The 26,760-nt window shown below is 40.0% G+C and overlaps 1 protein-coding gene across 11 annotated transcripts in view; it reads right to left on the reverse strand.

Moving 5' to 3' along the window:
- col15a1b (collagen, type XV, alpha 1b) overlaps positions 1-26,760 on the reverse strand; it is a 115,528-nt gene that overhangs the window by 76,680 nt on the left and 12,088 nt on the right. For 2 of the 11 annotated variants that reach the window (XM_077227417.1, XM_077227390.1), the window contains exon 1: positions 16,470-16,813. The exons of 7 other annotated variants lie outside the window; for them this stretch is intronic. In XM_077227417.1, the coding sequence (XP_077083532.1) occupies positions 16,470-16,716 (247 nt within the window). In that variant the 5' untranslated portion in view covers positions 16,717-16,813. Of the gene's footprint in view, positions 1-16,469; positions 16,815-26,760 lie in introns of those variants that run through there. 2 more of the 11 variants (XM_077227397.1, XM_077227407.1) reach the window with 2 other exon arrangements.

Here is a 26,760-nt window from a genome sequence, read left to right on the forward strand (position 1 = left end):
CCAATTGAGCACAGTAATACCATGGTCAGTAAACCATTTACCAGTGGTTTTGGCACTGTGAGCGGGTGCCAGGTCGTGCTGAAAAATGAAATCTTCATCTCCATAAAGCTTTTCAGCAGATGGAAGCATGAAGTGCTCCAAAATCTCCTGATAGCTAGCTGCATTGGCCCAGCCCTTGATAAAACACAGTGCACTAACACCAGCGGCTGACATGGCACCCCAGACCATCACTGACTGTGGGTACTTGACACTGGACTTCAGGCATTTTGGCATTTCCTTCTCCCCAGTCTTCCTCCAGACTCTGGCACCTTGATTTCAGAATGACATGCAAAACTGAGCAACAGTCCAGTGCTGCTTCTCTGTAGCCCAGGTCAGGCGCTTCTGCCGCTGTTTCTGGTTCAAAAGTGGCTTGACCTGGGGAATGCGGCACCTGTAGTCCATTTCCTGCACACGCCTGTGCACGGTGGCTCTGGATGTTTCTACTCCAGACTCAGTCCACTGCTTCCGCAGGTCCCCCAAGGTCTGGAATCGGTCCTTCTCCACAATCTTCCTCAGGGTCCGGTCACCTCTTCTCGTTGTGCAGCGTTTTTTGCCACACTTTTTCCTTCCCACAGACTTCCCACTGAGGTGCCTTGATACAGCACTCTGGGAACAGCCTATTTGTTCAGAAATTTCTTTCCGTCTTACCCTCTTGCTTGAGGGTGTCAATGATGGCCTTCTGGACAGCAGTCAGGTCGGCAGTCTTACCCATGATTCCGGTTTTGAGTAATGAAACAGGCTGGGAGTTTTTAAAAGCCTCAGGAATCTTTTGCAGGTGTTTATAATTAATTAGTTGATTCAGATGATTAGGTTAATAGCTTGTTTAGAGACCCTTTTCATGATATGCTAATTTTTTGAGACAGGAATTTTGGGTTTTCATGAGCTGTATGCCAAAATCATCAGTATTAAAACAATAAAAGACCTGAAATATTTCAGTTGGTGTGCAATGAATCTAAAATATATGAAAGTTTAATTTTTATCATTACATTATGGAAAATAATTAACTTTATCACAATATGCTAATTTTTTGAGAAGGACCCTGTTGCTAGTATGAGTAACAAAATGCTTTTTCTGTGTCCATATTTGACTAATAATAATGCAAAAATGTTCACTTCAAATTAACATTTCTGAGAAAAATGTTTAATATTTAATACTCTTTAATAATAAATATATGTCCAAATTCAAATCTTAATACATGCAAGTAATTATGACTGAAAACATCCAGCAACTAGGGAATACACAGCCATGGATATATGTTTATATATAGGGCTATAACAGCCATCTACTGGTTACACAACAGTATTACAGATGATAAATGGTGCATGACTCAGATGTAAATATTTAGTACTGTAAAATCCCTTAAAACATTTATATAATTTGTTTGAAATAAATATTTTAAGTCTTCAACTTGTTACTGTATGTGGGAGTTCAAATCAGTTTGTATTGATTGTAATTTGTTTCCTTTCTCATTTTCCAGGGAGTTGAGCAACTTTTCCATAAACAAAAATTCTGATGCTGACACAGAGGATGGAGTGATAGTACCAGAGATACACTGTCCACATCAGACAATAATCTTACTTTGTTCAGACACATCACGTTTGAATGACTGGGATCTTGATCTTCAGACACCTGATTTATTTTGTTTTTATAAAATAGCACATATTTTAATTTCCTCTAGATCAAAACAAACACTGTTCACAAGTGCACAAGAGGTTGCACTTAATTTATATTAGTTTATGCTGATCATGGATTAGCATACCAACAGCATATGAATGTTAAGGGGATAGTTCACCCAAAAATTCAATTCTCACTTATTTTACTCACCCTCATGCTGTCCCAGATGCATTTTACTTTCTTTCTACAGATAAACACGAATTAAGATTTTAAGGAAAGTAATCCATCTCTGCGAGTCCTAAAGATGCTTTAAAAACCACACACAGTGACCGTGATGTCCATGCGACCTCAGTGGATGAATCAATGCCTTCTGGAGTGAAACAATAGGCTAGACAAGAAAAATACTTATAATGTAAACCGTTTAAAACTATTAAAAATCACTTCCGACCAACTGTCATATGTACATGAATTACAATCCACTTGTATTATATGGACCCACAGAGATGGATTATTTCCTTAAAAATCTTTGTTTATGTTTATGTGAAGAAAGAAAGTCTTATTCATCTGAGATGGCATGAAGTGAGTAAATGATGAGATAATTCTCATTTTTTGGGCGGACTATCCTTTTACCCACCCAGTCACTGCTTTGTTACTTTTACTATAACAGGAACTGTTCAAAGGATCATAGCATCATTTAAAATGTATATGAATTTTAAATATGTATTCTGTATTTGTAATTGTGCATTTTGTATAGTAATGTATATCATGATAATACTGTGCATTACATGTATAGTATGCAGGTAATGTTTTTGTGGATTCTGGTCTTTCCTGTCACAACATTATTGCATCCAAGACTTTCACTTTGATACTTGTGTATATGCCGTATTGACAATAAAGAATGTACATTTATTTGAATTCATATTTTTAATTACTTTCATTTAACTGGTTGTGTAAGTCACAATTGAAACTGTTGATGATTGTTAAAATTTTAAATTTACAATTTTAAATGTTAGAAGATAATATTAACTAAATTAAATAACTAAATAAAATTATCAGCATGATAAAAAACATTCTTTGTGTGACATATGTAATGAAATGCCCTTTGAGGTCTGTATCAGTTGACAACAGGCCACGGTTGTAATTTTTATATTGTTTAAATTCCTCTTATGTAAGTGATCATTAATGTTGATGGTGTAAATGCATATGCTGACAATGAGTAATGTGATGGACATGGTTGCCAACCTTGATTACCTGGTTGAAGTGAAACTTTCTTCTTGACGGCTGAATATACCACACACTAGTATTATTTTTAAATTGTAACAGCTCAACCTAATCAGAGCCTAACATGCAAAAGAATCATCAGGAATAAACAAATATTCTCCGAAAACATTGGACACTATACAATATTTTCAGTATTATACAGTAGGCCTATTTTAATGTACAATTACACCTGAATAGTGAATAGACTCAATAGATCTCTTGCGCTCCTAAAAGCTTCTGTCGACATAGTAGCAGCAGGTAAATACAGATAAAATTAAAAAACAAACATAACTTAATATCAGTAAAAAGAAATAGAAACCTGCACTTACAGACGCTCACATTCAAACATGTAAACACAACACTGACGTCTTCACTTCCAAGTCACAAAGCTGTCAATCAAAAACTCAGTAGCCAATGAGAACACACTGCTACTAGCCCCGCCCCCACGAGAGATATGTGTCAGAACTGCGAACGAAAACTCAGGGAGCGTAAACGTCCCGGGTTACGTATGTAACCCTAGTTCCCCGAAGGGATGGACGCTGCGTGAAATCGCAGTGGGAACGCCCTCAGCGTGACGCGTCTGAAGCATGAATGAAATCAGTCAATGGAGAGAATGAGCGTACGGCGAGTGACGTCATCGACCAGGAAGCTATAAATATCCCCTGAGTACACAATACGCCAGCTTAAAAGTTACTGAAGCAGCGACCCAAGGGGATGCCGAGAGTATGGCAGGACACGCAGCGTCCGTCCCTTCGGGGAACTAGGGTTACATACGTAACCCGGGACGTTCCCCTTCAGGGACTACCGCTGCGTGAAATCGCAGTGGGAACGCAATACCCACATCCCCATACGACCAAATCCCCGTCGTGTGTCATTAGGAGACACAAACCGACGAGAGAACCTGAGCCCCGGGAGTGGAGCTAAGATCGAGGGAATAAAATCTAACGAAAGTGTGTGGTGAGGACCAGCCTGCCGCATCACAAACGTCCTGAAGAGAAGCTCCTGAAAGAAGAGCTGTAGAAGCAGCCATACTCCGGGTGGAATGAGCCCTTACAGCCAAAGGTGAAGGCTGATGGGCCGAACCATAAGCAAGTGGGATGGCCTCGACCACCCACTTGCTCATCCTTTTTCTAGATGCAGGACACCCTTTCTTAGGTGACCCAAACAGACGAACAGTTGTTCCGATCTCCTCCACAGGGCAGCTCTGTGGACGTAAGCATCAAAACCCAAACTGGGCACAGCAAATTAATTTTCTCCTGGTCTGACGTCAGAAAAGGCGGAGGACAGAAAAACCTGCAGAACTATAGGTCTAACTGAAACAGTTGGAACCTTATGAACATAACCTGGTCTCGGAAAGAGAAAGGCCTTAACCAACCAGGAGCAAATTCCAGGCACGAGGGAGCCACCGAAAGTGCTTGAATATCTCCAATTCTTTTTAGAGATGAGATAGCGAGAAGAAGGATAGTCTTTAGAGTAAGAAACTTTTCCGAAACTTCCTCGATGGGCTCGAAAGGAGCAAGGGAGAGACCTTCTAAGATGACGGCCAGATCCCAAGCTGGTACCCTTGTGCGAACTGCAGGCCTCAGCAGCAGACACAACGGGGTAACTGCATGCCCGTGTGCTGCACTCACCCTCTACCAGCCGTGAAAACGGCTCTTTTTTTTCTTTTTTTTTTGAGGAAAAGGCCAGCAGTAGGAAGCGATGGTCGCTGAAGCGCCGTCACACCAGAGGATGATCCTTCTTCTAAAGAGGCTTCTCGTTTTGTTTTAAATATATCCCTCTTCGGGAAACACAGCAGCTCACACAAGACACACTGGGTGGCTCCGAAGCAAAAAGCATTGCGCAATCTGAGATTGACCAATACACATTTTGAATAGTTAAATATGTGTAGTATTAGATTCAGTGTTGAAAAAAGATAAAAAATCAAGTTTAATTTGGAGAGTTACAACAAGCAAATGTCACCCATTCGGTGGAATGGCTCAAACACAACGTAGCCTACTATATGGAATTACTTTTGCGCCAATAATAATGAACGTAACTTTTCAAGAAACTAATGAAAATATAAATTGAAACTGAAAAAAATATCTTTGAAACTGAAAAAGAATAAATAACGGGCACATTTTTTTACTTCGTTCTTAATACACTGCATGTTTTGCTAACTATTTCTCATATTTCTTTCGCTGATCTTAACTTACAAATGCGCTTCCAGAATTTTCAGTTACGCTTCTGAAGTTTTCGTTTACGCTCCCTGAGACAGTACTAATACTATTTATAATACAGTACTTGCTTTTTAAGGTGGTGAGGCATTTTAGAGCTCAGTGAGCCCATAACATTATACAGTGTTGTCTTGATTCAACTTTTAGCCCAATCATTACATGACTTGTTTATCTACATACGATTATGTCTTTGATTAGATCATAGTTGCTTCGATTAGATAAAATTCCCCCCAGCCACCCCAAACAACATTGGGCTAGAGTACTGTACAGTATCTGTACTGTGTAGCCTACAGTACAAAAAGTACTGTATCAGACAATGACCGATGCCATTGGACCAGAGCGCTGTCAATCACTGCCTGATTCAACTTTGGCAATGTAAAGCCTTTTTTACCATGCCAATAAAGCCATTTAAAACTGAATTTCTCAATTTCTGATTAATTTGTGATGCAGAGTTTTTGAACTCAGACCACAGACCACGTCTCTGTTCATGATATGTAAACACACAATTATTTTGAAGTATCACCCTGGTCACAATATTTATTCTGATTACTTTTGTGTGATAAAGATGACTGATAAAGCTATTATACAGGTCCTTCTCAAAAAATTAGCATATTGTGATAAAGTTCATTATTTTCCATAATGTAATGATAAAAATTAAACTTTCATATATTTTAGATTCATTGCACACCAACTGAAATATTTCAGGTCTTTTATTGTTTTAATACTGATGATTTTGGCATACAGCTCATTAAAACCCAAAATTCCTGTCTCAAAAAATTAGCATATTTCATCCGACCAATAAAAGAAGTGTTTTTAATACAAAAAAAAAAGTCAACCTTCAAATAATTATGTTCAGTTATGCACACAATAGTCAATACTTGGTCGGGAATCCTTTTGCAGAAATGACTGCTTCAATGCGGCGTGGCATGGAGGCAATCAGCCTGTGGCACTGCTGAGGTGTAATGGATGCCCAGGATGCTTCGATAGCGGCCTTAAGCTCATCCAGAGTGTTGGGTCTTGCGTCTCTCAACTTTCTCTTCACAATATCCCACAGATTCTCTATGGGGTTCAGGTCAGGAGAGTTGGCAGGCCAATTGAGCACAGTAATACCATGGTCAGTAAACCATTTACCAGTGGTTTTGGCACTGTGAGCGGGTGCCAGGTCGTGCTGAAAAATGAAATCTTCATCTCCATAAAGCTTTTCAGCAGATGGAAGCATGAAGTGCTCCAAAATCTCCTGATAGCTAGCTGCATTGGCCCAGCCCTTGATAAAACACAGTGCACTAACACCAGCGGCTGACATGGCACCCCAGACCATCACTGACTGTGGGTACTTGACACTGGACTTCAGGCATTTTGGCATTTCCTTCTCCCCAGTCTTCCTCCAGACTCTGGCACCTTGATTTCAGAATGACATGCAAAACTGAGCAACAGTCCAGTGCTGCTTCTCTGTAGCCCAGGTCAGGCGCTTCTGCCGCTGTTTCTGGTTCAAAAGTGGCTTGACCTGGGGAATGCGGCACCTGTAGTCCATTTCCTGCACACGCCTGTGCACGGTGGCTCTGGATGTTTCTACTCCAGACTCAGTCCACTGCTTCCGCAGGTCCCCCAAGGTCTGGAATCGGTCCTTCTCCACAATCTTCCTCAGGGTCCGGTCACCTCTTCTCGTTGTGCAGCGTTTTTTGCCACACTTTTTCCTTCCCACAGACTTCCCACTGAGGTGCCTTGATACAGCACTCTGGGAACAGCCTATTTGTTCAGAAATTTCTTTCCGTCTTACCCTCTTGCTTGAGGGTGTCAATGATGGCCTTCTGGACAGCAGTCAGGTCGGCAGTCTTACCCATGATTCCGGTTTTGAGTAATGAAACAGGCTGGGAGTTTTTAAAAGCCTCAGGAATCTTTTGCAGGTGTTTATAATTAATTAGTTGATTCAGATGATTAGGTTAATAGCTTGTTTAGAGACCCTTTTCATGATATGCTAATTTTTTGAGACAGGAATTTTGGGTTTTCATGAGCTGTATGCCAAAATCATCAGTATTAAAACAATAAAAGACCTGAAATATTTCAGTTGGTGTGCAATGAATCTAAAATATATGAAAGTTTAATTTTTATCATTACATTATGGAAAATAATTAACTTTATCACAATATGCTAATTTTTTGAGAAGGACCCTGTTGCTAGTATGAGTAACAAAATGCTTTTTCTGTGTCCATATTTGACTAATAATAATGCAAAAATGTTCACTTCAAATTAACATTTCTGAGAAAAATGTTTAATATTTAATACTCTTTAATAATAAATATATGTCCAAATTCAAATCTTAATACATGCAAGTAATTATGACTGAAAACATCCAGCAACTAGGGAATACACAGCCATGGATATATGTTTATATATAGGGCTATAACAGCCATCTACTGGTTACACAACAGTATTACAGATGATAAATGGTGCATGACTCAGATGTAAATATTTAGTACTGTAAAATCCCTTAAAACATTTATATAATTTGTTTGAAATAAATATTTTAAGTCTTCAACTTGTTACTGTATGTGGGAGTTCAAATCAGTTTGTATTGATTGTAATTTGTTTCCTTTCTCATTTTCCAGGGAGTTGAGCAACTTTTCCATAAACAAAAATTCTGATGCTGACACAGAGGATGGAGTGATAGTACCAGAGATACACTGTCCACATCAGACAATAATCTTACTTTGTTCAGACACATCACGTTTGAATGACTGGGATCTTGATCTTCAGACACCTGATTTATTTTGTTTTTATAAAATAGCACATATTTTAATTTCCTCTAGATCAAAACAAACACTGTTCACAAGTGCACAAGAGGTTGCACTTAATTTATATTAGTTTATGCTGATCATGGATTAGCATACCAACAGCATATGAATGTTAAGGGGATAGTTCACCCAAAAATTCAATTCTCACTTATTTTACTCACCCTCATGCTGTCCCAGATGCATTTTACTTTCTTTCTACAGATAAACACGAATTAAGATTTTAAGGAAAGTAATCCATCTCTGCGAGTCCTAAAGATGCTTTAAAAACCACACACAGTGACCGTGATGTCCATGCGACCTCAGTGGATGAATCAATGCCTTCTGGAGTGAAACAATAGGCTAGACAAGAAAAATACTAATAATGTAAACCGTTTAAAACTATTAAAAATCACTTCCGACCAACTGTCATATGTACATGAATTACAATCCACTTGTATTATATGGACCCACAGAGATGGATTATTTCCTTAAAAATCTTTGTTTATGTTTATGTGAAGAAAGAAAGTCTTATTCATCTGAGATGGCATGAAGTGAGTAAATGATGAGATAATTCTCATTTTTTGGGCGGACTATCCTTTTACCCACCCAGTCACTGCTTTGTTACTTTTACTATAACAGGAACTGTTCAAAGGATCATAGCATCATTTAAAATGTATATGAATTTTAAATATGTATTCTGTATTTGTAATTGTGCATTTTGTATAGTAATGTATATCATGATAATACTGTGCATTACATGTATAGTATGCAGGTAATGTTTTTGTGGATTCTGGTCTTTCCTGTCACAACATTATTGCATCCAAGACTTTCACTTTGATACTTGTGTATATGCCGTATTGACAATAAAGAATGTACATTTATTTGAATTCATATTTTTAATTACTTTCATTTAACTGGTTGTGTAAGTCACAATTGAAACTGTTGATGATTGTTAAAATTTTAAATTTACAATTTTAAATGTTAGAAGATAATATTAACTAAATTAAATAACTAAATAAAATTATCAGCATGATAAAAAACATTCTTTGTGTGACATATGTAATGAAATGCCCTTTGAGGTCTGTATCAGTTGACAACAGGCCACGGTTGTAATTTTTATATTGTTTAAATTCCTCTTATGTAAGTGATCATTAATGTTGATGGTGTAAATGCATATGCTGACAATGAGTAATGTGATGGACATGGTTGCCAACCTTGATTACCTGGTTGAAGTGAAACTTTCTTCTTGACGGCTGAATATACCACACACTAGTATTATTTTTAAATTGTAACAGCTCAACCTAATCAGAGCCTAACATGCAAAAGAATCATCAGGAATAAACAAATATTCTCCGAAAACATTGGACACTATACAATATTTTCAGTATTATACAGTAGGCCTATTTTAATGTACAATTACACCTGAATAGTGAATAGACTCAATAGATCTCTTGCGCTCCTAAAAGCTTCTGTCGACATAGTAGCAGCAGGTAAATACAGATAAAATTAAAAAACAAACATAACTTAATATCAGTAAAAAGAAATAGAAACCTGCACTTACAGACGCTCACATTCAAACATGTAAACACAACACTGACGTCTTCACTTCCAAGTCACAAAGCTGTCAATCAAAAACTCAGTAGCCAATGAGAACACACTGCTACTAGCCCCGCCCCCACGAGAGATATGTGTCAGAACTGCGAACGAAAACTCAGGGAGCGTAAACGTCCCGGGTTACGTATGTAACCCTAGTTCCCCGAAGGGATGGACGCTGCGTGAAATCGCAGTGGGAACGCCCTCAGCGTGACGCGTCTGAAGCATGAATGAAATCAGTCAATGGAGAGAATGAGCGTACGGCGAGTGACGTCATCGACCAGGAAGCTATAAATATCCCCTGAGTACACAATACGCCAGCTTAAAAGTTACTGAAGCAGCGACCCAAGGGGATGCCGAGAGTATGGCAGGACACGCAGCGTCCGTCCCTTCGGGGAACTAGGGTTACATACGTAACCCGGGACGTTCCCCTTCAGGGACTACCGCTGCGTGAAATCGCAGTGGGAACGCAATACCCACATCCCCATACGACCAAATCCCCGTCGTGTGTCATTAGGAGACACAAACCGACGAGAGAACCTGAGCCCCGGGAGTGGAGCTAAGATCGAGGGAATAAAATCTAACGAAAGTGTGTGGTGAGGACCAGCCTGCCGCATCACAAACGTCCTGAAGAGAAGCTCCTGAAAGAAGAGCTGTAGAAGCAGCCATACTCCGGGTGGAATGAGCCCTTACAGCCAAAGGTGAAGGCTGATGGGCCGAACCATAAGCAAGTGGGATGGCCTCGACCACCCACTTGCTCATCCTTTTTCTAGATGCAGGACACCCTTTCTTAGGTGACCCAAACAGACGAACAGTTGTTCCGATCTCCTCCACAGGGCAGCTCTGTGGACGTAAGCATCAAAACCCAAACTGGGCACAGCAAATTAATTTTCTCCTGGTCTGACGTCAGAAAAGGCGGAGGACAGAAAAACCTGCAGAACTATAGGTCTAACTGAAACAGTTGGAACCTTATGAACATAACCTGGTCTCGGAAAGAGAAAGGCCTTAACCAACCAGGAGCAAATTCCAGGCACGAGGGAGCCACCGAAAGTGCTTGAATATCTCCAATTCTTTTTAGAGATGAGATAGCGAGAAGAAGGATAGTCTTTAGAGTAAGAAACTTTTCCGAAACTTCCTCGATGGGCTCGAAAGGAGCAAGGGAGAGACCTTCTAAGATGACGGCCAGATCCCAAGCTGGTACCCTTGTGCGAACTGCAGGCCTCAGCCTCAAGGTGACACGAAGGAAGCGAGACATAAGCGGGTGTTTCCCGAGGGAACCTCCACTTGAAGGGGTGTGGTAAGCAGCTAAGGCCGCCACATACACCTTCAGTGTGGAGTGGGATAACCCTGTGGAGAGACGGTCCTGCAGGAAATCCAGGACTGTACCAACCGGGCAGTTAACTGGGTCCTGCTGGCGCTCTCCACACCAAGAGGTGAAAAGTTTCCACCTCGCGGCATATAACTTCCTCGTGGAGGGAGCTCTGGATCGGAGGATGGTCTCAACGACCTCAGCCGAGAGACCAGAATCTATGAGCTGGGCCCCCTCAGAGGCCAAGCCCACAGCCTCCATAGCTCTAGACGGGGGTGAAGGATCGACCCACTCGCCTGAGAGAGCAGATCTCTCCTGATCGGTATCTCTAGGGGAGAGCCGTTGAGGAGAGACACTAGGTCCGCAAACCATACCCGGGCCGACCAGAACGGGGCTATTAGCAGGAGACTGAGCCCGTCCCGGCGAACCCTCTCCAGAACTCCTGGGAGCAGAGCGATCGGGGGAAAAGCGTACAAGCGTGACCTCGGCCACGGATTTACCATCGCATCCAACCCCAGCGGGGCTGGATGGCTGACAGAGAACCACAGCGGGCAGTGTGATGTTTCTCGAGAAGCAAATAGGTCTACCTCGGCAAGACCGAAATGTTTCCATAGGAGTTCCACCACCTCGGGGTGAAGACTCCATTCCCCGGGCCTCGGCCCCTGTCTTAACAGGATGTCTGCCCCCTGATTTAAATACCCCGGGAGATAAAAGCTCTCAGAGAAAGAATTTTCCCCTGGGACCATAGAAGGATCTGACGTGCCAGTTTGTAAAGCGGGCGAGAACGCAAACTCCCCTGATGGTTGATATAAGAAACCACCGATGTGTTGTCTGTCTGGACAAGAACGTGGTGGCCCCTTAGGTCTGGGAGGAAGTGTTTCAGAGCCTGAAACACCGCCAACATCTCTAGGCAGTTTAAGTGCCACAGACGATGATGGTCCTCCCACAGACCCTGAGCCCACCCGTGAGAGAGGCATCTGTCATTAGCATAACGTGACGACAAGGAGCTCCTAACACAGGGCCTTGGGACAGAAACCAAGGATCTTTAAACATGATCAGGGCGTGATGACACCGTCGCAAACTCACGATCATGCGAAGCGGATTTCCCCTCGGGGAGAATCCCTTGGTCCTGAGCCACCACTGTAACAGTCTCATGTGCAAGAGGCCAAGAGGTATCACGTTGGACGCAGCTGCCATGAGACCTAGCAGTCTCTGGAACTGTTTTACAGTGGATGACTGGCCTAGCTTGACCTGATCTACTGCAGCGAGAATCAAAGCAATACGAGCAGGTGACAATCGTGCCTGCATCGTCGTTGAATCCCACACTACACCTAGAAAAGTGGTTCTCTGTAATGGAGAAAGAACACTCTTTTTGGCGTTGAGCCTCAGCCCCAGTCACTTGATATGAGCAAGAACGACATCTCGGTGCCGAACCGCCTGTTGTTCCGATTGAGCTAGAATCAAGCAATCGTCTATATAGTACAGAAAGCGGATGCCCTGTAACCTCAGCGGGGCTATAGCAGCATCCGTACACTTCGTGAATGTTCGGGGTGACAGTGCTAGGCCGAACGGAAGAACCCGATATTGGTACGCTTCGCCCCCGAAAGCGAACCTCAGGAACTTCCTGTGTTGAGGGAGGATAGATACATGGAAGTAAACGTCCTTTAGATCTATCATGACAAACCAGTCCTCGGATCTGATTTGAACATCCCCAGTGACAGACACAGCGCCCTGTAACGTACTGGCAGGGAACAGCTGGTCTGGGCACTCCACAACCCTCCTCGGAGGGGGCGAGCGTCCCTCGGGAAATCGCTCGCCGAGTCTCTCTACGCCCTGTGAAGGCAGGGTTAGTAGAGCAGACCACTGAGGGCATCGGAAAAGACAGGGCACCGTGTTCTTGTGCAGTGAACTCAGGTCTTTCACGATAGGGACCACCCTCAGAACCCTGACGTTCAGCACGTCAGGATTTTTTTTTTTTCGATGAAGTAGTATCCTAACTCCCTGCTGGGTGGGGGACCCATTCCGCCAGGAACTCTACTAAGGGAACTAGCCTCTCGAGGCTGGCCTCCGGATGAACATCCCGAGTGACAGACACAGCGCCCTGTAACATACTGGCAGGAAACAGCTGGTCTGAGCACTCCACAACCCTCCTTGGAGGGGGCGAGCGTCCCTCGGGAAATCGCTCGCCGAGTCTCTCTACGCCCTGTATAGGCAGGGTTAGTAGAACAGACCCCTGAGGGCATTGAGAAAGACAGGGCACCGTGTTTTTGTGCGGTGAACTCAAGTTTTTCCCGATGGGGACCACCCTCAGAGTCCTGACGTTCAGCCCGTCAGGACTTTTTCGACGCGGCCTTTCTGGCGAAAATGACTGTCCTCAGATCAGTCCTGCCCCGAGAAGGCCGCGCCGGAGAGCACCCCGCCTCATCCCTCCAGTTTCTCTGCAGGGGGGCACGAGACGTGACACTCCGCTTCTGCTGTGCTCTTTTTGAAGACGAACTCGACGAAAGACTTTGCTCTGGTTGAACATTCTGCGTGACAGACACAGTGCCCTGTAACGGCGCACCGGCAGGGAACGACTGGTCTGAACACACTAGAACCCTCCTTAGAGGCGGCGAGCGTCCCTCGGGAAAGCACTCGCCAGACCCTTCTACGCCCTGTTTCGGCAGGGTTAGTAGGACGGGCCCCTGAGGGCGCCGGGAGAGACAGGGCACCCTTAAGGGAGGTGAACGCAAGTCTCTCTCGGCGGGGACCCCCCTCAGATTTCCTTTGAGCAGGTCGGCCTGAAAAGCCTGCATAAAAGTCATCGTATGCAAACATGCAGCCGCCTGCCGAGCCACCGAGTAAGCCTTCCCCACCAGCACAGAGGTATATATATATTTATTTATTTATTTATTTTTTGGTGGAAGAGCCGGTGCTTTAAGTGAAGACGATGAAGCAGGAGAGAGATAGCTCGCAAGCGTCTCCTCCGCCTACAGTATCGTCACATAACCAGCAGATTTAGCACCAACAATGTTACCATAAGCATTTGACTGATTTGTGTAAATTCTGCTTGAAACCGGTCTAACCCAGGTCTTTGAAACCTCAGCATGAAGATCTGGGAAGAACGGTAAGCACCGGCTAGAAGGTTGAGGTCGTGCAGACAGAAATCTATCATCTAGATTGCTTTTAATTCTAGAAACCTGTCTATCAGCTGGCCACTCGATACTGTTATTTTATTTATTTTATTTTTTTTAGCTTTTCAACAGCCCGAGATAATACATCCATCAAACCTTCTTCATTTGCAGTATAATGTGATAAACTAGTTTTCTCTGATAATAAACTTTCGACATCCAGCTCCTCAGAACTGGAAAATCTCAATTCAACATCATCATGTGCCTCCCCCCGGGCAGAAGTAACCGCCGCAGCGCGTGCTTCCAGAGCCGGGTGAGAGGCACTAGATCTCGTCGGAGATAGCTGAGATAGGGCGGAGCCCGTCTCAATGTCGCCAGCGAGATCCATCTGCGAGCCCCAAGACAAGCGCCGCCGCTCTGCCTCAACAGAAGCGGGACCCGAGCCTCGGGGAGCTCGCAGCAAATCACTCTCCTCGAAGAGCGATCGCCGCGAGCGCAGAGTTCTCAAGGGAAAACGCTCGCAATGCTGACAATCGACTCCCTCGAGAGCCGACTGGGCATTGCTGCACTCCCAAACAAGCCACACTTAGCTCGTGTGAATCCCCAGCCGTGATGTACCGAGTACAGGGGGGAACACACTTCTTATACTGCTCGCTCATATTGGTTTTTTTATATAAAATATATATAGTGAAAACTCCTGACAAAACAGACAAACACAATCGACAGATTCAGACACACACAGAGCTGCTGAAGTAACTAAAAGCTGGCGTATTGTGTACTCAGGGGATATTTATAGCTTCCTGGTCGATGACGTCACTCGCCGTACGCTCATTCTCTCCATTGCTGATTTCATTCATGCTTCAGACGCGTCACGCTGAGGGCGTTCCCACTGCGATTTCACGCAGCGGTAGTCCCTGAAGGGGAACGAAAACTTCAGAAGCGTAACTGAAAACTCTGGAAGCGCATTTGTAAGTTCAGATCAGCGAACGAAATATGAGAAATAGTAAGCAAAACATTCTGTGTATTAAGAACGAAGTAAAAAAATGTGCCCGTGATTTATTCTTTTTTAGTTTCAAATATATTTTTTTCAGTTTCAATTTATATTTTCATCAGTTTCTTGAAAAGTTACGTTCATTATTATTGGAACAAAAGTAATTCCATAGTACTACACTCCATATAACATTAAAATGCAATGAAGAGAGATGCAGTAAAAGTGCTTCAGTGATTGCATGTAGTAATGGGATAAATGAGATCTTAATTAAGGAGCATGTCTGGACCCCAGGGATAATTTCACAATGTTCCTATATGTCTGTAATCAGCAGGTGGACCTGTAACCGAAGCTCCACCAGCGACCCCAATTTTCAGAAAGCCTCCTGCTGCTAATCCTATTATTATAATATCATGTGATAGGGATTCAGCATTATTCTTTGAGAAAAGCGAGCTCATCGAACACCACCAGGCTGATCTCTCTCACACAATGGTGTGGCACAATTAGAAACATTTTAGAGTTGGAATTTAGAGTAAAGTTGTGCTTTACTATCTGTTAGCCTCATGGGTGAAACATTATCTCAGTAATGATTCAACTGCACAGTAAAATCCAAATTACATTTGAATAAGTTAAACTAACAAGACAGAAATGATACACAATAACACCTTGCGAATGCAAATCTCTCCAGTTGGTTTATTACAAAATATATTATGAAATCCTCAATAAAACTAAATACATTTAGTCAACGAGGATCTTTGAGTCTTTGGGTTAACATTGAAAATGGCCTTTCACTTACATGTTTCAAAACTTACCACTTCCCTTCATCTACCATTCCACACAGTAAAAAAAATCTAGTTAAATTTACGGTAAAAAACTGTCAGCTGTGGTTGCCAGAAATTCAATGAAATAAATACTGTGACAATGTTTCTAAACTGACAGGATGCCTGTATATTTTACAATTTATAACCACACATTTCATTAAGTGATATCATTTTAATATACCTACTTGAATACCTTTTTACCTTAAAATGTACCGATAACCACAACAAGTGGAACAACAGAAAGCCACAAGATGAATCATTGAGTTCATTGTAAATGGCCTGTCCACTAAACATTGCCAATATTCATATGGTGCACAGGATATAGCACACATCCAAAGATAAAACACCATCAGGGTAACGCACAACACTAAAATAATGCAACAAACATTAACTAAACAACATAAAATGGAACACAAAACATACTTATATACATTATTGATAAAAAAAAGAAGAAACCAAATTATTTAGTAATAAATTATTTAAATACAATCATGTTGTGAAACACAGGGACTTATGGGAATGTCCTTTTACTGTTTTTCACCATAATTATTTTTAGTTTTTACTTCCAAAAACTTAAATTTTACAGTATTTTACAGTTAAATAAAATATTATGCAATAAACTATGTAAAGTTTTTCACCATATATGGTAGGGTGACGTACATTTAACCAATCAAGGTTTTATTGTAGCATTTTACAGTATTTTTCTGTCAAAATTACAAATAATTTTATGCAGCGCACCGACACTCACCACTCTTCCACATTCTGAGAGTTTTCTTAGCTCTGGCTTTGCCGGATCCCTCTGTGGGCTGAGGAGGGGAGGTTGGGAGGCCTATGCTCTCCTCTGGAGCTGTAGTGAAGGGTGCAGGTGTGGTGACAGCAGGTGTGGGCGAGATCGTCTCTGGGACCCATAGAAACCTGAACCACTGAATTTGAGAGGAGACACTGACCAGGCTCAGGAGCACCAGGCAGGTCAGCGGCAGCACCAGGACCGCCATGCTGCTTGGCCGAGCGAGGTAGATGAGCGTGCGTCGACCACTGTTGCAAACAAGCCAGAACGTGCTTTGTCGCTCCTCCCGCACGACTGCTCTCTGTACCCCCTAGGAACCCCCTCGGTACCCCAGTGCACCACGCAGACTTTGGTATTCAGCAGGGCAGCCAAATGTCCGATTCTCTACGCCATCATAATGGCATTGTTGAACACACACACAAGGAGAATGCACAGCCTTTGACCCCCACTTCGGCCCCCTCCTTAAACCCCCTCCACCTATTACCACCTCTGACAAACATTCAACCCATGGAAGTTTGCTTACAAAAAATTTTGGATTTCAAAACAGTGTGCAGCTACGGAGAGCTTTAAAGCTTGCTAAATGTTTTTCTTATAAAGATAAAGTGCAAGCAAAGTCACACTGAGTGCAGGGAGCAGCACACTTCCATTAGAAGACATTCTGGATGAATGTCCAGTCAGTGCCACAAGGATTCAGTTCTAGTAAAAGTTCAGGAAGGTAAAGAAAGTAATAAAACGGAGCATTAAATGTATTAAATTGATCAAAAAAGTGACAGTAAAGACTTCTATTTCTAATGAATGCTTTCTATTCATCAAAGAATCCTGGAAAAAAATATAATGTTTGCAAAGTCTTCGGTCTCCTGGTTTTTCGCTTCTAAGTCTCATACACTTAAGAAGAAAAAGGTTTACAACAGTTTTAAAAAAAAGTTTCAAGTGTTTTCAACATTGATAAGAAAACATGTTTCTTGAAACACTAAACACACATGTCAGTAAGATTTTTAGATAAGTCTCTTATGCTCACCAAGCCAGCATGTATTTGATCAGAAATACACTAAAACAGTAATATTGTGAAATCTCATGTCAATTTAAAATAATTAATAATAATTGTTTTCTAGTTGAATATATTTAAAATGTAATTTATTCCTGTGATGGCAAAGCTGAATTTTCAGCATCATTACTCCAGTCTTCAGTGTCACATGATCCTTCAGAAATCATTCTAATATGCTGATTTAATGCTCATAAAACATTTCTTATTATTATCAATGTTGAAAACAGTTGTGCTGCTTAATTCTTTTATTTCTAAATAGTAATACATTTATTTCAGGATTCTTTGATGAATACAAAAGTTTAAAATAACAGCTTTTTATTAATATAAATTGTTTGTAACACTGTAGATGTCTTTATTGCCATTTTTTAAAATCAATTTAAAGGTGACATATTATGCCCCTTTTCACAAGATGTAATATAAATCTATGGTGTCCCCAGGATGTGTCTGTGTAATTTCAGCTCAAAATACAGTAACCCTCTTTGGGTGTGAGCAAAAACAGGCCGTTTGTGTGTGTGTCCCTTTACATGCAAATGAGCTGCTGCTCCCTGTCGATTCAGAAGACGGCCAATCCTTTACATGAGCTTCGGATACAATAACAAAACATATGAATAATCTCACATCCAAAATCTCAGTAGCGGAGTGCAGCCTTACAGAGAGACTCAGGAAGAGGTTGCCACCTTTAGACTGGACCTGGACGTTTCTGAATGGTTAGTGGATACATTTATAGTTACATTGATTCATCTGTTTCTGGGGGATTTCCATTGAAAATAAAATTAATCCACTGCTCTCTTGTCTCATCTGAGGCTGGGACTCTAAATATTCTTCTGTGCTCGTCTATGCAGCCAACAACAGAACAGTTTGCATAATTTGCTCGAACTTTTGCCGTTGCGTTAGAACTGTTACACTGTTGTCGCTTGCAAAAACCAAATGGGGGTGCCGTGGGTGGAAACCATAGACTGTAAAAAAATAGGTGGAAACGTGCAGATTAAGGGGCGGTAATATTATAATAACGTCCTACGTCAGAAGGGGAGTGAAATCTGATCGGCTTATTTTTTGACATGCTTGCAGAGAAAGGCTTACAAAAACAAAGTTACTGGGTTGTCACTTTTCACGTTTTCTGTGTTGGTAGATGCATCGGGGACCCGATTATAGCATTTAAACACGGAAAAAGTCAGATTTTCATGATATATCACCTTTAATGCATCCTTGATGAATAAAAGTTTTAATGTTTTTCAAAATAATAATGATTAAAACAAACTTTAGCCTGGAATTATCAGACAGCTATCAGAAGGGCAGTCATATTCTGGAAGGCCTCTATGTCCAGGTACATGGGAAAACTAGGAGTTTGTATTCTGCAAGCAGAGGGAAAAACCAGGGCATGGAAATATTGTGCCAAATTCATCAGCCAAGTCTCCACAGCTCAGTGATCACAGCACATCAATACAGTGACAAAGAGAGTCTGTTCTTATCCATAGAGTGACAGTGCGTGCTTGAGATTGTTGCAGATTGTCAGGGTTACAATTGGAGAAGAAATGGATTCATCTTCACGTAGACCTGAAGGGCTAATGGGGACATTCCCACTAAAACTATAAAACTATAACAATAACAAGCATTTAGTGAAACGACATCATTGGAATCACTTTCAGGATATTTTTTTTCCAGCTGATGAATGATAAAAACATTGACAGGTAATCAGAATCTGAGCTTAGGCATTTAAAGCGTAACACAACAAAACTGCAGCACACGCTTAGAATAGACAGAACACTATTGTCCGATGGTGTGGACGCTAATTTATCGTTATAGTTATCTTTATGGTTATCGTTCTTGGTGTGAATGGGCCTTAAGACTTTAAGACTTCATATTCAAAAACTGTCAAAAAACTCAATTTAATTTTAACAGTAAATCATTAAAGAGCGGACAACAAATATTCAAGTCCGATTTTATTTGTCTTTTGTCTTTGTCTTTTATTTGTCAAATAACCTATTTGTTATTTGCCTTAATGCCCTCCAGTCTTTAAATCCACTAAATATATCCAATGACATTTACCAACCTGATGTGTCTCATTCCTGTTCATCCCACTAATACTTCCTGCTGTGTGTCAAATCCTGACTCTGGGTGCTTGAAAGCATAACTCTTAATGTACCCTGAAAAAACGGGTTTTGGAGTGTAAAGGTCAATAATAAGGTAGGCGGAGGGTCAGCTTGCCATAGCATCCCATCATGTGAATATGAAGGAACTCAAACTGTTAGCCTTTATTTGAGACCCAAAGGTTAAGCAGGAGAGATGATGTTCCCATCCAACCAACCACACTCAACCCTTTCCTGTACCCCAATAACATTCAGTAATTGGTTTATTGTCAAAAGCCATCAGCTGTGCAATACTGTGAATTTCTTGTCTATAGAAAAGTCTCAATTAGCAGCCGTGGCCTCCACTCAAGGGCATTATGCCTAATAGAGCAATTAGACAATACTGTCCTCTAAATGGCAGAACCTTAATTAAGAGCTAGACACGAATGAAGTCCTAGACACCTTATTTGCATCACATTTCTCTTGCTGAAAAAGCCAGTATTTATACAGTGAAAATATATTATAATAGCCAATTACTTCAGAATTCAACTTCTCAAAGCACTTATTGTGTTATTTTGGCACTGTGACTTTTAATTAAAAGAAAAACTTTTTGAGAATATAACAACTACTGATTCTATCACATATTGTGAAGGTTCTGTAAATGGAATGGAATTAACTCTTTCAACAATCAAACTGACTAGCATGTGTCAGAAACCTTGTAAGATTACAAACAGTGATCATTCAGCTCTCTCTAGTGGTGAATTACAGAAGCTCACCACTAAAGATCTACCACGTCACTCAAACAGACTTACTGAAACTACACAACATGTGTCAGGAAATCCCACAGACATGTATAAATAATGCAAATCGTATGAAGACATAAACAATGCTAAAGATGTGTCGCTCATTTTACATCAAAACACAATTTGATATAGAAACTCACATATTCCATAGTTTGAACCCTACACTGACTCAAGTATCAGTGTGGTGGTCCGTCATGTCGACTGATTGGTTGTAAGTGCATGTGAGGGTCTTAGTACTGAGGGATTAGCATCAGCGCTTGTGAGAGAACAGGAGCTGACAGTAGTCGGGCTTCAGTAATCAATTAGCAAAATGAAGGAGGCTTTGTGGGTGAACAAAAACAGTGCTTAGCCACATTAAATCAAAATCACACTCCAAAGGCTTTTCAGTAAAATCAGCACTTTTTTTTTTGTGACTCCATGGGCTGTTACTCAAGGGCAGTAGCATACTTAATGTCGGACAGTATTTTGTGGCCTGTTGTCTGATTAGTTGTTTACATCTTCATCTCCCACTGTTTAAAAGTAGAAACCCCACATTGTAAAAGTAAAATGTACAGTTTTTGGAACAAATTATTGTATAATTTACAGTGAAAAAACGTAAATTAACATTCCCACAATTCCCTATGACACTCCACATTTTATGTATTTTGTTGAAATAACTGTTTCTTCATAGTTTTTCTTATTTTTTTCTAATCAGTTTTGCACATTAGTGTTTTATGTTACATTTAATGTTCTTAAATGAATGTTTATTGCATTTTTAAAATGTTTTGTGTTACCTGACACTGCGGAGCTTCTACTACATATATTTTTATTTACTTTCTCAACTTGTAGAAAAGTTGCTTTTGATGAGCTTAGATTCATCATATGACTCTAATCACCACTGAGATTGATGGTTGTCGGTGTATTACAATGGTACAAAACAGATATTAGTACTTTAATGTATCGGTAAATTAATATTATATCAGATAATGAAATATGTTTTTTACTGTAAATTTAAGTTAAGTCTGTAAAACCTAAAATGTTGCTTTTTTTTTTACAGTGCACAGTAATAACCCAGGGAAACAATCAATGGGCACTGGCTGTTTGTGAGGTACTGAATTGGGTATTTTAATAGGGATATCTTTATATCTTAGACACTTAATGTCTGAATGTCATTGCAGATAACAAAATACCAAGTGACAACTGCAACCAAATGATACTATAGCTCACAACTAACGTCACTTTCTGAGCCTTTTTTGCAATGACTTGTAAGTAACTGGTTTCAAGGTGATTTTTTGTGTGAATATATTAAGTCAGTTCCTCTCAACTTCACACAGGTGTCTTAACAAAGTAACCAAATCCAAGAAGTCTCTCTTTGGTTTATTTTTTGTTCTTTTTTAAAAAAACTCCTGTTTGTAAAGTGCTTTTAAAGTGTATGTTTGCACTCATTCTTTAATAAATGAAAGAAATACTAAACACACTATAAAATACTAAAGATAAATTAATAAATAAATAAAAAGGTACTTCAGATGGGCTGTTTTATAACACAGGCAAATTCAAGCATGAACTGAATCGGAAGTAAGTAGCTAATGCATCCACGCACCTACAGTAGTACAGTTACAGTAAATTACTCCTCATAGCCAGTGAAAGCACTGCCCTTTACTCTGAACTTATTTAAGTGAAAAAACTTTCACTTGAATAATGTGCCATGAGATTAATTTTTTACCAGGTACACAGATATTTGGACACCGTCAAAACGGCACCTCCACACTAAAGTGAGATCTAGCAAAATAATTTGGTAGTCAAGCCAATCTTTAGCTTGCAGCAATATGTATTTGTGGGTGTTTTCTTTGGTACCATGACATAAGGCACAGTGTGACATCACAGAAAGTTTGTTTTTTTAACCAATCAGATTGAGCTTCTGGGTGGAAGGGAGGAACTGTGTCCGAGCAGACAGTGGCCTTGTGTTCTTCACTCTGACTCAGGTCATTATAACCTCCTCACACACCTATAAGAGTAGAAAGAAGCTCAAACTCAATGCTGCTTCTGTGTAATATTTTTCCTTTATGGCAACAATCCACACCAGCTTTTTTCTTGTTGTACATATGAAAATAATCACAGCTTGTTGAGAGCAGGAAATGTTCGGTTTTATCCGTGTTTACAGCGACCAATCCATTCCTCTTACATTTAACTGCTTAACTTTCCTTATTAAACTATGAAACATTTCAAATAACATTAACCACAATGTAACTGTTTGTCATACATGGATGGTGTAGCATCAGAAAGTTACACCTTGTTACACAAATATAAACAGGAGTTCAGCATGAATGTGGCAACAGCAGGACATGTTATACATTATAACTCCCTCTTATGACTGAGTACCAGTGAAGTCTGAACTCAGCAGGTATTGTTTTAAGGGAGTTTACCATGCTCATTGTAACGCAGAGATCATAAGGGTCAGTGATAGGCTTGACTCCTGGGCAGAGAATGATAGGAATGTCCAGGCCCCCAAGTTCTGTCCAATCTAAATCTTTCAATCACCCACCTGGAGGTCACAGTTGATTGACAATAGAGGAGGAGGCTCCCCAAAAGTAATTACAAACCCCTTGGAGAAGTAGAGAAAGGCAAAAAATATTTACAGAGAGAAAAGGTTTTTTGGGGTGGTCATTGATTTAAAATATATTAAATAAAATAAATAAACAGCTTCCATGTCTTCATATTGAATGGACATAATGTCTTGATCTATATTTGGTTTAATATTCTTTCTTTCTTTCTTCTTTGAAAGTTCCTCTGTGGGAGGACAGATGTGAAGTGTAGCACTTTTATGTGATGCTTCATGTTGAAATTAATTCTGGGAAATGGGGTTTGTGACTGAATCAACCGAGACGGATGTTAATTACAGGGTGTTAATATCAAAATGCTAAGTTAACATTAGAGTCTAAAGTGTGCATACGATGGACACTTTACTAACCCATGAGGCCACAGGAGAGGAATTATGAATGGCAGTGAAACTGACGCTGATATCGTATAATAATGAAAACAAGGGTGGTGATGGCGCAGTGTATAAGACACATGCCTTTGGTGTGACAGACCTGGGTTCGAATCCACTGTGAGACACCTATATGTCCCTGAGTAAGACACTTAACCCCTAGTTGCTCCAGAGGCGTGCGACCTCTGACATATACAGGTCCTTCCCACAGACTTCCCACTGAGCTGCCTTGATACAGCACTCTGGGAACAGCCTATTTGTTCAGAAATTTCTTTCTGGGTCTTATCCTCTTGCTTGAGGGTGTCAATGATGGCCTTCTGGACTGCAGTCAGGTCGGCAGTCTTACCCATGATTGCGGTTTTGAGTAATGAAACAGGCTCGGAGTTTTTAAAAGCCTCAGGAATCTTTTGCAGGTGTTTAGAGTTAATTAGTTGATTCAGATGATTAGGTTAATAGCTCGTTTAGAGACCCTTTTCATGATATGCAAATTTTTTGAGATAGGAATTTTGGGTTTTCATGAGCTGTATTCCAAAATCATCAGTATTAAAACAATAAAAGACCTGAAATATTTCAGTTGGTGTGCAATGAATCTAAAATATATGAAAGTTTAATTTTTATCATTAAATTATGGAAAATAATGAACTTTATCACAATATGCAAATTTTTTTAGAAGGACCTGTATAGCAATTATAAGTCACTTTGGATAAAAGCATCAGCTAAATGAATAAATGTAATGTAAATGTAAGGCGAATGTGTCTAGATTAAGTTCATACTACACACACTCATACTATATAGAACATACTTTTTCAGTGGACGTGAAGTAATTACTATAAAAAAAATACCTACAGTACTCAAGGGAGTGTGTTATTTCGGACGCAGCCAATGACTTGATCTCTTTGAAAAAGTCCACTAGATAGTGCACACACATGCCGAATGAGTCTGTGCTCACGGACAAAGAAGTATAATTGAAAGGCTGTGCATGAAATGGAGCGGAACAGGGAAAATTAAGAATATGAGGGTTGGGCTTAAGCTTTGAATGTTTAAATATAGTTTAAGTGGAGCAAATTGTCCTAATGCACAACTTTTATTTTTCATTATTCTATTTATTTTGTAATTTTATGACAAGAGATTCAGCTTTTCAGTTTTGTAGCTGATAGTGACCAAATACCTTTTGTTTTTCAGCCCTGCAAAAAATATAACCTATGCAAAATATATATATAATTTATAGATATAGATATAGATATAGATAGCAAGTCTACTCATTGTGACTTCACAAACAAACACACTTATAACCTCATACTTTTTTTAGAAGTAAAATAATTTATTTATTTGGTCATAGCGATTCTACTCCCCATTGTGATTTCATATACAAACACAATTGCAAACTCAGACTAACATGCATACCTTTATTTCCAGGATTATTATACTGTGTCTGTAGAAATTAGGTAATTATGTAAGACAAGGAATAAAGCACAACAGTGGGCAACGGCGGCTATCCATTCAGACCATTCTCAAACTCATTCTGACCCTTACCCAGACTTCCCTGGGAAAGATTAGTTTGATGGGGTGGGGGGCTGGAGGGGTGATGTGTTTTTTCCATGCTGTGTATTTTCCGATGTGTGTAATATATAACTGTAGTAAGGGCTAAATAGATGTATTGTATATCATGCAGAGCGGAACTTCCTTGTAAAATGATGATCTCACTTTTAGGGTCAATGTGCTTTTTCAGCGTATTACAGTATCCGACTAATTTGAAGGAAACAAAGGAAAGATGCAACTAACTCTTCTAAGGTGATCTGTCTGCTGCAGTGTTGTGGCCAGAATCCATGAACAGGGTAATTTAAACTCAACAGAGCAAAGTGTGACAAGAATAAGCAACAGACCAAAATGAACACACTGGTGACAAACGGTTCAAAACGGACAAACGCATTATATTTTATATTTCTCTAATCACTTGGCTAAAAATGACACATTCTATGACAGCTTTGCTATATTTAGAGGACTTCCCAGGCAGGTGTTATCATAGCAGGAAAGAGAACAACGATTCTACACTAGAGGATTGTGAGTGTGTGGCTATATTATGAGTGTTTGATTAAAGCTGAATCTGATTAATGCTGGTTTTAGGGGGTTCCTTCCTCTCAATGTGAAGAATTTTCAGAAATACAGTGACGACCCGCCAGCCAATATGATGCTATAAATTATGCAAACAAATCCAAAACAAGCCACGGTAAAAACATACAGATGACAATCTTTACACCACTTACTACATCAGGTAGAGGACAAAGTCATGTATAACATGTACAGTGCAGAAATGAATCAAAAAGCACCAGCCTTCACTACAACAATCTCTGTATGAAATTTAAGTCACGCTGAAAAGAATGTGGACCAGTGAGAAAATGTCAAGAGACCGTTTTACTAGTGGAATAGGCCTAGTAGCTAAAAAAGAGTGTCTGATCTTCCTTAAAACACAACATTCAAAAGCCTCTCTTTTATTGGCTAAAATTCCACAATACACATGATACAAGTGATCAGTATTTGGCCACAAGTGAATGTTATATCTAGGGCTGCAACTAACGATTATTTTGATAATCGATTAATCGGACGATTATTTTTTCGATTAATCGGATAGAAATTAAATTAGATTTTTTTTTTATTATAACTAAATAAAACCGTAAATCAGGGTATTTATGTGTAAAAGTGTACTTTAAAAAGTGCAAAAGCCACACATTGAGTTTTACTAATATCAATATTTGCATTGTTTTTAATGATAATTGCTGATGGCAAGTTGACAAACATGATTATTGTTAAAAAAATGATATCCAACATATTATGTTTTAACACAATTTTTGTTAAAACAAATTTACACAGACATGTTGTTCAGATGTGAATATCTGAACTAAAACTAAACTAAAAACATCTAAAATATATAATTCATTTAATTTTTATTTAAAATTAATTATATATAAGGAATATAAGGATAAAGAATATAATATATATTATATATAATATATAAAAGAATAATATAAGGATAAATTGATTAAATAAATATAGAAAGACTGAAAACAATTGTGTGAATGTAGAGCCGCAGTAGATCGCGTTTGAAAAACAATTAAAACTTAGTAGACAAATGCTATAAAAAGAGAACGGAATGGAGGTAACGTTACCCAGCAAGCTAACAGGCTTGAGTAAAGGACAGGAGAAAGTATGCATTAGTGCACAAGCATTCGCTGAAAACCACTGAGTACAGTGACTAAAAAACAATATTTTACTGCTGCTGTTATTAACTGCCTTTATATTTAGTGCTTCGCTTTGTAAAGACCGTTTTAATTTAACCTATTTCTGCGGTAGCGCTATTTTAATCCATCACTTACGT

The sequence above is a fragment of the Siphateles boraxobius genome, unplaced genomic scaffold (assembly GCF_051911475.1).
Source record: "Siphateles boraxobius isolate OS27281-9 unplaced genomic scaffold, OSU_SipBor_1 1, whole genome shotgun sequence".
Lineage (NCBI taxonomy): Eukaryota > Metazoa > Chordata > Actinopteri > Cypriniformes > Leuciscidae > Siphateles > Siphateles boraxobius.